The sequence below is a fragment of the Mustela nivalis genome, assembly GCF_964662115.1.
Source record: "Mustela nivalis genome assembly, chromosome: 3".
In the NCBI taxonomy this organism is placed as follows: domain Eukaryota; kingdom Metazoa; phylum Chordata; class Mammalia; order Carnivora; family Mustelidae; genus Mustela; species Mustela nivalis.
This window is the reverse complement of record NC_139022.1, coordinates 173,478,248-173,492,599: the sequence shown is the minus strand read 5'-3', so window position 1 is coordinate 173,492,599 and position 14,352 is coordinate 173,478,248. Positions and strand designations below refer to the sequence as shown.

At 45.9% G+C, this 14,352-nt stretch overlaps 1 protein-coding gene across 4 annotated transcripts in view; it reads right to left on the bottom strand.

Moving 5' to 3' along the window:
* Positions 1-14,352, bottom strand: part of SEMA5A (semaphorin 5A) — a 466,391-nt gene that overhangs the window by 75,625 nt on the left and 376,414 nt on the right. For all 4 annotated transcript variants that reach the window (XM_082725185.1, XM_082725188.1, XM_082725186.1 and 1 more), the window contains one exon: positions 5,548-5,729. In XM_082725185.1, the coding sequence (XP_082581311.1) occupies positions 5,548-5,729 (182 nt within the window). The remainder of the gene's footprint in view (positions 1-5,547; positions 5,730-14,352) is intronic.

Here is a 14,352-nt window from a genome sequence, read left to right as displayed (position 1 = left end):
ACCAGTAGTTCTCTTGATAGCATCTGTAATGTCCAACGAGCATTGTAATGGCCAAAGCTTTAAAACAAACTTTATTAAAAATGAAGGAAGGGTACTTTAAATTCAGATTCTTGGTTATTTTCTTAGAGTTTGACAAAGATATAGAACGTACACAAGCAGTGCAAATTGCACATAACTGTATTTATGCTATTATAAATATAATATGATAGGCATACAAAACATAAAATTAAAATAAAATAAACAGCCTGTATAAAAGTGGTTTATAACAAGAACCACCACTGACAGCTAGAGGAGGATTTCTTTTTAATATTGTACTTTTCCCTTGAAATGCCTGTATTCAGAATGTTTATAATTTAAATACTTTCCTTAGTAGTTAGTCCCTGCCATTAAAAAACAAATCATTAGCATTTTTAAAGATTTTAACTGTCAAAATATCTGATAAATCTGGAATCCAAACTCCCACGTGAGCAGCCCACTGCAGCTGGAATCCGTTTACACTTTACTGATCACATACGCATTTCTATACTATGTTATCCTCAGAGGATTTTCTTTTCCACTGGAAAAAAAATCAACCGACATTAATTCTTATTTTTATTTTATACATTCCTTTAAAAATATGCAGGTCTGCAACTGTGCCATTGAAGCTCAAGGTGTAAGCAATATTGTGAACATATAATTTCTATAATAATTTCAAATAAACATTCCTCTGAGAAAATTCTTAGTATATTTCATATTTCTCTATTTTCTGAAACTTCATCATGATATAAATAAAATATATAGTGATGCTTTGATGTATTATATTATCATAAAGCTGCTTTATGATCATTTAACCAAGTAATCACAAAGTAAGACAAATCCAAGTTTCTTGTGAAGATAATTAGCTAGTATCTTATACCCTGTTACCTATGCAATTTAAAAAATTACCCAAGTAATTCACTTCATTTTCTAAAAAATAGTCATTTCAACATAAATGAAAAGGCCCTTTTACTTTCAAAGTTCTACATATGTTGGCAAAACAGCTCGATAGTACAGGAAACTCTCCTTCCAAAACTGTGTAATTTTTACATTTGTTTAATTCTTAATTTCTTAAATCTTTTAACAAACATGACATCTTGTAATATATTCTATTTACAAGAGAGGGAGACTGTTGTAGACCAATCGAGGTCTTTATAAATAAGAGAAAAACAGTAAGCGAAGAATTCCATGAGTGCAATTGTCTGTGTGTGCATCTGTTGTATGGCCCTGGGTTTGTGGTCTTGCCAAATGCTGCTTAAAAGCAGACATGGTTGGGGGGGGGGGCGCCTGGGTGGCTCAGTGGGTTAAGCATCTGCCTTCCGCTCAGGTCATGATCTCAGGGTCCTGGGATCGAGCCCCCCATAGGGCTCTCTGCTCAGTAGGAAGCCTGCCTATCCCTCTCTCTCTCTCTGCCTGCTTCTCTGCCTACTTGTGATCTTTGTCTGTCAAATAAATAAATAAAATCTTATAAAAAAAAAAAGAAGGAGCAGCAGCAGCAGACATCATAGTAGCCATGAAGTACCACCAAGAGGCGGACAGAACATTTCAAGGATTCAATCAGTCCACAACAACCCACTTCTGCCTTTAAAGCATCACTAAAAGGGGTTTACTTATTCAATTACTAATCTTAAAATGACCACTAATGATACTGCAGGTCTGCTCCCAGGATGACACTTCAACTAGAACCGAAGCCAATGACGTATCAATAAACAAGCTGCACTCGTGCACTTGACGGTCCTTTCTTCCGCGAACAGTATCACAGGGAACATTCCTCATGACCACCGCCTACAAACACAACAGTCCTCTAACTTCTGTAAAGTTTCTCCCATGCCTGGATGGAGCCGTGTCACTCTTACAGAAGGAACGCCACGCCTAATGCGGTATCGATCCGGCTGTTCCCTGTGATCACATAAAAATCTAATGCGAAGCTCGTTCAACCTGGTGAAGTGACCTGGGCTGGCCCGAGGAGGAGAGCAGAGGGCACAGCGGGTCCCCGCACTCCGCGGTTCCGCATCCCACCCGCCTCTCCTCCTGGGTAGGCAGCGCCCTGACTCTCTGGGCTCCTTACAGCGGGATCGCCCGGTCTCATCTGTGGCATGAGGGACTGCCCAGAAGCTTCTGCATTCTACACAGGCTCATGGAAACAAAATAATGCTTTTAAAAAATACGGTAAATTAACAAGCAAGTGAGGAGAGTGCCTGAAGACTAATTCGAGCCGCTCTCCTGATGCTTGATTCAAGCTAGAAGATGCTGTGCTGTCATGGCACACGGGGGCAGGGGAGAAGGTGCACCCTGAGCGCAGTTAAACAATGAAGCAACCACAGGACAAGAAGCAGGAAACAGGAAATCAACCCAGTGCATCCCCGTCGGAACCGTCCTCCTGGTTCCAGTTCCCGGACAGCTGGGGTGTTCTGGACTCAGATACGCTACAGAGCAGAGCCAAGTTAAGGACTGGGCTGCTCCTAGCCCCAGCTGTGGAAGAACCTAGTGCTGGATGCCACGCCCCCCGGCGGGATGCCACGCCCCCGGCGGGATGCCACGCCCCTGGCGGGACGGACACTCTCATTTCTCCAGGGCCCCTGGCTAGGACCTGTGGCTGAGGAAGGAACCACCATCAAGGACTGCCCCAGGTACGGGGCTCCCCTTGCATCAGCTGAGTCCTTTTCAGGCCGACTGCACTGCTCAGTCCTCCCTCCCCTTGACCTCCTCCCTTCCCGTGTGGCTAGCTCTATTTCTCTCTCTCCCGCTTCTCCCCATGTCTCCCTCCCTCCTTCCCTACAAATTAGAATTCAAAAGGGACATGATGTCATGCGGATGCACTTTCATATAGTCATTTTAATTATAAAGTAAAGCCAGATTTTTCTGATCGATAGTAAGTCTGACTTGGCCCTGTTTGGAAGGTCTGGCTAAGCTAATTACTTTGTATTGTGGATTTCATTTCATACATCGAATGACTTCAATCTGCTGCTCCAGGATATTGAGAAAAAATATTTAAATGATGTGATGTGATAAAAGCATTTAATCAAAAATATATTTGTGGGGGTGCCTGAGTGTCTCGGTCGGTGGGGCGTCGGACTCCTGATTTTGGCTCAGGTCATGATCTCAGGATCTAAAGGGCTCTGTGCTCAGCGGGGAGTCTGCTTTCCACCCTCTCCCTCTATCTCTCCCCCCATGCAAATAAATAAATAATCCTGAAAAAAATTCAAAGACATATTCACAAAATGTATTGAGTTAGCAGTATTCGGAATTTCTCAACACTTTCTGAGTATATCGGTTAGACAAGGTGTCTGTACACAAAGAGTAACAGGTTTAATTTGGAATCCTCTGATCAGCCTTCTGAAAGGCTCTCTGATGTGCCACTCGGCTGGCACTGAGGGAGCACCTGTCGGTACCGAAGGAGCGAAAAAGTTGGCTTGCAGGTTAGGTGGGTTGCGATTTTTTGCTTCCAACAAAATTGAATGCCAACATAAACAGGTTATCAACTGATACAGAGCAATAATGACAATCTCTGGTGTTAGATTACCAGGCCTCTGGCAGATGACTTCGAAAGAATTCAGAGAAGTGAGGGAAAATGCTGTGATCTTACATTTCCATCAATGTATGGAAGTCATACCTGTCAGTGCTTGTAACCAGAAGAATAAAAACCACAAAATGGAATTGATGCTAAGCCCTCCCTGAGTCAGGCAAGAGGTTACATTCATGCCTGAAAAGGAAACGTAGCTGGGAATTAAAAACAATTGCCCAAAGGAATGCATTTCCAATAAAACCTCGCTTTCTAGTGTTAAAAGATTGTCAAAACATCTAATATTCATGATTTTTAGATTTCTTGTATGCTAATTTTCAAAACATATATTTAAAATGTAAAGACTAGGGGTGCCTGGGTGGCTCAGTCAGTTAAGCATCTGCCTTCGGCTCAGGTTATAATTCCAGGGTCCTGGGATTGAGCCCTGTGTTGAACTCCCTGCTCAGCGGGGTGTCTGCTTGCCCCTCTGCCTGCCATTCTCCCTGCTTGTGCGCACTCTCTCTCTCTTTGACAAATAAATAAATAAAATTTAAAAAAATAAAAATAAAAAAATAAAATGTAAAGCATGCAGTTATCAGAAATGAAAATTTTGTTTTAAAATTCCATTCATATAATTTGTTTCTGTGGTAGTTGCAGGGTGGCAGGATATAGCGACCAATATAAGACTTCCACCTATAAATGTAACATATGAGGATAACATTCTATGAGGGAAAGATAATAGAAATGGGGAATGAAAGGAGGAAAAACATAAATTTTCTAAATATTAAAGGAGAGCCTGCTCATCGATTTTTTAAGTGGGCAGGTAACTATGAAATCACGAAGACACCGAGATTCCACTACACATTTAAATAGTGATGTAACAAATTATATCTTTGCAACTATTAAAACTTTTGATAAAAAATTATATGCCAATATGCAAGTATTTGAGGGGTATCTAGGTCGGCAATATTCTTTTGCGGGGAGAAGAGCAGGTGGCTGTGAGGAGACGGCCCCAGGACACTTACACCATCTACATACAAACATGGTGAATGAACCACAAGCATGTGTGGACGTGTGAGCTCTAGCTGCTACCCCAGATCTGTCCTTTACAGCTCTGGGAATACTACTCCAGGGGTAGCTTCTGAGACCACCAAAACTACATGACTTTGCTGCTCACACTCCAGAGGCAAAGCGCATCCTGCCTCCCCACTCTGCCGGAGGGGCTGCTTACGAGTACATGGGCTGCCGGAATAATTTTCCTTTGAAGCATTAAGTGACACTAGGCTTGGGTGACCTGATACACATGCACGCGTCTTTGTGGAGGGATTGGGTACACGGCTGGGGACTTTCGCTCATGAAGTGTCTGCCTGAATAGCAGAGGCTCCCTTTCCCAGGTCGGACTGGAAGGTTGGCTAATGTGCGGCCAGAAGCGGCACATCTGCTTTCCATAAACCTCCACCTGCGTCCATGTCAGTACGCCTCAGGGACGGGGAGCTGGGACTCCATCACTGGCAAGAACTGGCTGTGTCATCGACTAGGTGTCGCCAAATCTGATTTCACTGCTTTCATTCTCAGGAACCACCTCATGGCGAGGTCACGGTGGAGGGTCGGTGGCACTCACCTGCTTCTAGACACTGATGCTGGCAAAGGGAAAGGCCCGTGGGAGGAGCCCCGTCTGACCCGCGTGGCCAGTTCACCGCAAACATGTCTGTCCTCCCAGGAGGGACCTAAAGTAGCCTGAATGTTCCAGAAGAGGATTTCGATTGACATGGACACTTCCCTCCAACAAGCCAAGAATATCGTGCGCATTAACAACATGTTTCCTGATCCAGCAAAGTACGTATTACTTGGGTTTTGATTTGTAATGTAATTGATAATTGACAATCTCCTTCCGTAAATCACGTGATTTTTACGTGGTGAGCGGCTGTCCTTCGCCCCCTCTCTTGAAAAGGGAAGGTCACCAAGAAGGACTTCCCGCCCGTGCACAGTCTGTGCGCTCACGCAGGGGTGCAGCGGCGTCGGGGACGCACCTGGAGCAGTTGGCGATCTCCATGCGGGGCCCCTCGCACTGCCAGCCGCCGCACTGGGGGGCCGGGCTGTCGCAGGAGCGGGTGCGGCACAGGCAGGACCCCACGGCGCTGCCGTCCGTGTGCGTGCAGGGCGTCCACGGAGACCACGCGCCGAAGTGCCCGTCCACCGTGAGATTCCTCGTCTAGGAAGAGGAGACACGTGAGGAGGTCAGCCGGGGTCAAGGTTGTCAACAGGCAGACTTCAAGACTGTATGTCAGAACACATGCGGAATATTTTAATGCTGCCATTAAAGAGGTATCTCGTAAGAACACAGCAGAGGTCACTGGTGGAGACAATGCTGGAGGAGCGGGGGAGGGAGAAGGGGGTCTGGAGGGGTGGGGGAGGGGAGGGGACTGCTAATGGCTGGGCAATGAGGTTCACCCCAGATTTGTCCACGAACGTGAGAAACCCAAAGAACAAGCAGAACTAAAGCGAAAAATCACAGATGTGTGATTCTGCTGCCTGTTTACATCCCTTAAAAAAAAAAAAAAAAAAGAAGACAGAAAGTTCAAAAGTTCCATTTCAGATCGGCCTAGCTCAAATGTCACTGCAAATGGTCAACATTCAATTTATAGCTGATTTAAGCAACCGGGGCTGTAGGAGTCGGTAGGCGCATCCCAGGCGGACGGGTCTGTAACCCCTCCGCCCCTGCAAGGGCTTGCCTTGCCAGCAGGCGAGGAAGGGCTGGGCGTGGAGCAGTGTAAGCCCCAGGGGCTGCGTTCTGAGCGGGGCAAGGCGGTGGGGGGTGGGGTGAGGAGGGGCTGGCTGCCCAGCAAGCTCGGGTCTGGGACTGGGATCGAGGAAAGCACCTTTTTTTCTTTTTTTAATTTCTTATTTTCTTTCTTTCTTTATTTTTGAAGATTTTACTTATTTATTTGACAGAGAGGGAGAGACAGTGAGAGAGGGAATACAAGCAGGGGGAGTGGGAAGGGGAGAAGCAGGAGCCTGATGCCCGCTCCATCCCAGGACCCTGAGATCATGAGCTGAGCCGAAGGCGGACGCTGAAGGGACTGAGCCACCCAGGCGTCCCGGGGAGGGCACTTTGCCAGCCGCACCATCCTCACGGAAGAGGCTCCATGGACAAAGTGATTCATTCTTTGGAGGCTACAAACTGTGCCTGTCCTTCCCATTGCAGAGAAGTGCCAACACCCAGTGAAAACATGGTGAGCTTTACTTCCGTCCCATCATGTCTCCAAACACAGCAGAAAAACGTCTCCGCGAACCCCCTTCCTTTGCTGCGATGGGGCTGGTGGGTCATCTCCAGCCGCAGGATGACCCTCTCCCTCCCCCCTTCCTGGGGGGGGGGGGCACGAAAATCCAGAACCCGCGCCATGCCTGGCGCTCTCCGAAAGAAGCCAAGAGGAGGGTCTGGAGCTGGCTTCGAGGGGACTCACCGGGCCCACCCAGAATGGGAGCGCACACACGAAGGCAGATTTTTCCCAAGAGGAAAATACCCCCGTTTCCAAGGTCCCTCTAGCCCCGCGCAGTCGGGATAAAAACGCTGCTCCTACTCGGACCGTACGTTGCCCTGGAGCCTTCAGGGTTTCCTTGGAGAAGAGAGCGCTGGGACAGTCAGGCCACGGAGTCCTCACACAAAAGTGTCCCTCGAGCAGCAAAGCCTTGGCTCTCGGGGCTTCCCACACCCAACCTGCACTCACTCTCGTCTCTGGTCCAAACGGCTCCTGTGCAGGGACACTCAGCCACCGCCTTCGCTGTGACGGAACAGAACTCACAGCAACGGAGCCCCACGTGGAACCACCGCAGGCCCCTCAGAGACAGAGACCAGGTAATGGCGGCCGAGTGAGGGGCAGCGCTGGGGAAGGGCAGCCTGACAGGGCTGTCAGAGGGACAGAAACCCCAACCAGAGCTACAGCCCAAGCTGGATGAGGGCAAGGAAGAAAGTCCCCAGCTTCTCTGCTTCCACCCATGTCCCCTGTTGTCTCACCCCAAGACAGCAGGGAAGCCTGGCTGGGGTCGGGGACAGGCCGGAAGCAGGGCAGGTCAGGCCTGGGGGGCAGAGAGTGGACGGGGAGGGGTGCAGACCGCCCAGCTCGTGAGGGAGGGAGCGCTACTGTGACCTCTGAAGGCTTACAAATCCCCACCAGAAGCTTTAGAAGGGCAGACGGGAGACAGATTCGAGGACTGGGGCAGGAAAGTCTCTCAAACCCCGTTGGCATCGGTTCTTCCTTCTAACACAGCAAGGAAACGCGCATGGAGACTGTTAGCATCTCTTTAGCTATGGGAGGTTCTGAAGAAATCTGAAACCCCAGGCAGCACAGAACGTGGAGAAACTGAAGATGTGTGAGGCCAGGAGACATACGCCACGATGATGACACACGAATAAAGAGGAAACAGAATCATCCAGATTGTTGCAAGAGGACGGTTCACGACAGAAACACATTCAGACTGCATGGTCGTGAAGCCAGACTCACAGTCGGCTAAACTTCGTGCGAGCTAAGTTTATCAGAAGGGTGGTTAACACAGAAGACGTCAGTGTCGGACAGATACAAGTAGAAACACCGAGAGAGAGAAGCAGGCAAGTGGACAGACAGACACGGGGGTGGGGAGGAACTGGAGGACGGGGGTCAGTCTGCAGATCGGTAAGTCCTGGGGAGGTCAGGTACAACCCGATGGCTCGAGTTCACTCACACTGCTGGATGGGACATCGGAAAGTTGCTAAGAGGAGATTCTCTGGGGAAAGACCTCTGGGTGGGGGGTATCTGTATGAGATGATGGGTGTTACGGGAACTTACTGGGGTGATCATTTCACAGTCCAGGTAAGCGACGTCACTATGCTGTATGCCTTCATCTCGTGCCGTGCTGTCAGTGACATCTCAGGAAAATGCCCAGGGAAGGAAAGAACCCTATGCACTAGACATCCTTTCCCCCAACCTCTGGGCACTGGCAGGAGATCGTAGTCTCTAGGCCAAGAGATGTTATGCATGTTCTCTGTCCGACTGTCTGGATGAGCAAAAGATGGGCCAATAAAGACAGGGAACAAGAAAAATAACCTGAATAAAGAAGATGTGGTATATATACACAATGGAATACTATGCAGCCATCAAAAGAAATGAAATCTTGCCATTTGCGACAACATGGATGGAACTAGAGCGTATCATGCTTAGCGAAATAAGTCAAGCAGAGAAAGACAACTATCATATGATCTCCCTGATATGAGGAAGTGGTGATGCAACATGGGGGCTTAAGTGGGTACGAGAAGAATAAATGAAAGAAAATGGGATTGGGAGGGAGACAAACCATAAGTGACTCTTAATCTCACAAAACAAACTTAGGGTTGCTGGGGGGAGGGGTTTTGGGAGAAGGGGGTGGGATTATGGACATTGGGGAGGATATGTGCTTTGGTGAGTGCTGTGAAGTGTGTAAACCTGGTGATTCACAGACCTGTACCCCTGGGGATAAAAACATATGTTTATAAAAAATAAAAAATTATATTAAAAAAAAAGAAAAATAACCTGAAATAAGTGGCAATAAATGAAAGAATGTTGTGAAATGAGGTAGAAAAACATAGAAGAGGGGCACGTGGGTGGCTCAGTCAGTGAAGCCTCTGCCTTCAGCTCAGGTCATGATCCCAGAATCCCAGGATCGACCCTGAATCAGGCTCCCTGCTCAGCGGGGAGTCTGCTTCTCCCTCTGACCCTCTGTGCTCTTCTTCTCTCGAAAATAAATAAGTAAAACCTTAAAAAAAGAAAGAAGAAAAAGAAAAGGATGGAACAGTTACTACGATAAAAACACTGGAAAGAGAAAGAACTGTGCTGGGCACTTGTCAGTAAGAGCATATCATGACTGTGATTTGCAAGGTAAGGGGGCGCTTTCTGTTTTGGCCAGAGGTGGGGTAGCACATGGGCGGTCAGACTTAACTCCACCCTCTTAACTCCACCCTCCCCCTCACCTTTTTGATGCTGAGTATCTTAGTTTGAGAATCTTCCTAGGGAACAGATCTGTGAATAATGGGGTAGGTTCTGCTACTCCCCTTTCCCACATGAGTATTTTTATATTTTGTTAGTTTTCCTTAGAAGTCAGAAATAAAGCTAACTAGAATATTTTATCTTTGGTTGTGCTATCTCCAGATTTCTGTCAAGTGACTCTGTATTTGAGTTGTGTGCTTCGTCTTACTAAATATTATATAGTAAGACATATATAGGTGGTAGTGTATGCCAGGCACTGTGGTGAGTGATTTCCACGTCTTAACTCTGCAGTGTTCACAATGTTCTTGGTACCTACATCCATTTCACAGAGAGGCACACTGAGGTTCAGTCGAGGCTCAGTTTATTCAGTCTCACTGGTTGTGAAAGACCCAAGAATCGGGCTAAACAAGCTAATCCAGAGACTATGATCTCCGTCACTTCATTCTGTGATGTGATTCATTGATCCTTCCCTGGTGAGAGTGTCATGGAAACCAGCACCGTACACTTTTATCCCTAACTGTATAATGGCAAAGTTCCCCTCACCTGGGAAGTAATGGATTCCCAAGTACTAGCCGAGGAAGATTCAGTTCCTATTAACAAGCGTAATCCACAATCCTGCGTTTTGAGTCACTCATGCTCATTAATTCTCAAGTAATCAAGGGCGTAGATGCATTCGTTAGGTGCCGAGGTCCCTGGAGTGTATCATGAAGGTCTTCTGCACTCCACCTATTATCCTCATACTTAAATCAAAGTCTTCTATCTTCCAAGAGTATGTTTTTTCAGGCATCAAAAGATCTTCATTTATTTTCAAAGTTTCATGTCGTTTTGGTCAGTGATTATAACACTACAGGATATTGGATGTGCTCCATGGAAAGGACCAGCTCATGTCGTAATGTCAATGTCATTCTTAAATGTCTCTCCATGAACGAAGTACATGAGGGAGAGCGAGCACCTTTGAAGAGGAGTGAGCAGGAGTGCTCCGGGCTACGACAGGTTGGGTGGATAGGGGCAGTCTTTAGAATGGAAGCACTGATGCCTAGCCTCAGGGTGATCCTGACATTAAATGAGATAATCCATTGAAATGGCCTAACACAGCATGCAGCACATGGTGTAGACACACAGTTAACCTCAGCTCCCTCTTCCTTCCTTTACCATAGATTTAAGTACACAGTTTGGAATTACTGGGCATAATGAGCAAGGTGACCACGGGCTCACCTGTGGGTGGGTGTACACGTCCGTCCCTGCTCTCGGGAGATGCTGGCAGCTGGAAATGTCACTGTCTTGTAGAGTGGGCAGAATGTCAGAAGCACTGGATTCACATCCTGATTTCTTTCCCAGTGCAATTTTAGAACCTTCTATAAACCCTTCAGATGTGCTCCATGGTGTTGCTTTCTCAGTGGAGGCTCTGGGCTCAGTCCTTGCTAAATATCTTTTCACTGCAAAGGTGCTGCTTACACACTGTCCTGGGGAGGAGCCAGTTACTGTAGACATCGAGGTGCTCGCGTAGTATACGGCACAGTGCATGCTGCAACAGGGAGAGTTCTAATGCGTGGGACAGTACGCTGGTGACTGTGTCCGCACAAAGCATGTGGGTGGCATTCAGGCATCACTACAGCCCGGGGAGATTTGTAAGACAACGCTCTCCTTGCTAAGCAGCACTGAGAGTTATGCAGGACGTAAACAATACCCAAGTCACTCTAGATCTGTAAATTCCGATCCTGCTGGGGCACTTCAAATCTCTTCACCTGAGAATGTTTTCGATTATAATTATCAAAGCCAACTACAGTCCTGTCTCCATAAACATTCTAAAATGGGGATCTTGTTGTGGAAAGTAGGTCTTCTCCCGCACCAAGTCCCCGGGAGGGTTTCCAATGGGCCCGTCACCAAGTGGAACTCTCCAGACACCAAAGGATTGCCTGGGTTCTGAGCGCAGCACTGACTTTGGGGGACTCCATTGTGCAAAGTCCCTGGTCTGAAGTTCATGAACGTTTACTTGGTAGGTTTCCCCAGATTCTGCTTGACCCTTATCCTACTCCATGTTTGCCTAACTCCCACTGAGTTCCGTCCACATGGCAAAATCCCCGCTTTCATTATTCAACGTGTGCTTTTACACTGGATGTGAGATGCTCTGGTCTCATTAAAAATCCCTCCACTTGACTTCCAGCACCCCGCTAGCTGTCGCCTTGCGTTCCCATGTACGTACACCTGATCTCCACCAAGACCCCCTGAGCGCCAACCCTATGCCCCCGCATGGTCCCATCTCTACTCCAACAAGATGAAAGAAACTATCACGAACTGGGAGAAACTCGCCAAAGGGCAAGCACAAGTGAGCACGGGAGGGCAAGGAACTTCTCGCCCTTGGAACTTCTACCGCCGATGACAAAACACTTCAGTTCTCCTTCAAGAAGTTAGGGGTAAGCAATATCTCTAGTATTGAAAAAGTAAATATATTCACAAACCAAGGAACAGTGATCCACTTTAACAACCCCAAAGTTTAGGCATCCCTGGGAGCAAACACTGTCACCATTACTGGGAGCTGCTATTTTATACCATGGCTGCTTCTTAAAATTTTGTTATACGAAAACAATGAATCATCAAAAACTAATGATGTACTGTGTGGTGAAAAACATAATAAAAAATAAAAATAAAATTTTGTTCATGGATCTCATAAAATCTAGATTGGTAATATTTTTAAGGCCAAGCCCCTTGACACTGAAGCTCTTCTCAGTTTTTGCTTATACACGATTCATTCTTTGCAGCTAATTAAGTTGAAGAAGTCTGGGAATAAAGTTTGAAATAAGGTTAAGTTCTTTGCCTGGGGAAAAAACATCCCTCAGCTTATAAAGCTTAATTTCCTTTGGATAAAGAAATGTAGGTAAGGAAAATTATTTAACCAATTATAAGATTTTTTAATACACGTGTGTATGTGTATTTATACTTATATATAGTAAACATCTCTGAAATGAGTCTCCATCTTGCCATTCATGCCAGCATATGTTTTCCTTATAAAACAACAGTGGCATATCAGAAACGATGAAGTACAGTAGATTTGGCCAATAAAATCAAAACCTTTCTTCCATTTTAGCCAAAATAAAAAAGTAACACAGAAGCAAAATTATATTTAATAGCTTTCAAAAATACCTATAATTATACCTTAATAACTTTCATCTAGCTCATTTCTTTCTAAGAGAGATTTTTAGAAAGAGATATACAATTAATATAGTTACTAAAAAAAAAAAAAAAAGCCAAAAAACCCCCCAAAACACCCAACCCTACAAGGGCGCCTGGGTGGCTCAGCTGCTAAGTCTGACTCTCGGTTTGGGTCCAAATCGGGATCTTATGAGATGTGAGATCAAGGGGCATCATCAGGCTCAGAGCTCCGTGGGGAGTCAGCTTGATGATTCTCTTGTGCCCCTTTCCCCACTCATGCATGTGCTATCCGTCTCTCTCTCTCTCTCTCTCAAACAAATAAATCTTAAAGAAAGAAACAAAAAGCCCTACAGACCCATAATGGAGCTTCTTATGCTAGGGCCCCCATGACACCAAACTGAGACTTAATTACAGTTTTGGTTCTTTTAGAAAAGGAATCTTAAACCAATCAGGAAATGTCTGATTAACACTAGTTAAGTTATCTGCCTGGTAGACCCATCATCCACTAAGGAAAGTAACTTGGCAATAACCAACCTGATATTTTGCCTAGTATAATAACTTCCTTACTCTTTCCTATGAAAGTCTTTGATTTTGTACCTCCTCAGAGCTCCTTTCCATCTGCTAGACTGGATGCTGCCTCATTGGAATTCATTTTGTTCAAATAAACCCTTAAAATTTTGTTTTATTGGGTCATGTTAGTCACCATGCAGTACATCATTAGTTTTTGATGTAGTGTTCCAAGATTCATTGTTTGCATGGAACACCCAGTGTTCCCTGCGCTCTGTGATCTCCTTAATACCCATCACTAGGCTCACCCATCCCCCCAACCCTTTCCCTTCTAAAACCCTCAGTTTATTTCCCGGAGTCCATAGTCTCTCATGGTTCTTCTCCCACTCTGATTTCTCCCCCCTTCATTTTTCCCTTCTCCTAAGATAAACTCTTAAAATTTTTAATATGCCTCAGTTTATCTTTTTACAAGTAGATATCTTACAAACTATCTTTACAAGTAGCTGTCTCAGATACCCACAAAACCCCAGGTCATACACAGATGGCCTTACTGCTTAAGAAGAACTATTATTATATTCTGCTACCCTTTTTGACATTAAAAATGCAAGGTCAAACATCTATGAGAAAATTGCTCTGATCCTTCAAAAGTAGGGGCCCATAATGTAGAGCCTTGTTTATGTTATCTCTAGCTGCAGAGATTTAAGGTGAACATCTTTGTGCTTTTAAAGAATTTTCAAAAATGAGAAAGAACCTGGCACAAACACTGGCATATTTCTAATCAATTTCAAGAATCATTGAAAAAGAGCTACATAACCCAGCGGACCAGCAGCAAACCCCATTGCAAAGTTCAGCTCAGAGCCCGGAAGTGGTGATCTCACACTTTTGCAGTAAAAGCCTTCGATCTCGTGCCCACCCTTGGGAGATGATGCTGTTTTTACTAACCCTGGCCTTCCTCATATCACGTTACCTGATGTTCCCCCGCACAAACTGAAGGAAAGCCTTTTTAGGTTAGGTGAGGAAAAGAGCAGGTGACCACCCAGTTCCCACGGGCAGTTCTGCTAGGAGCAACAGGGCAGATCTCACGGAAAGGAATGTGCTGCTTCTTTTTCCCGCTCTTCCCTGTAGAAGTGAGCCAGCTCTGACAGTCACAGGGACCAGCAGCTCTGTGACAGCACAGTGACT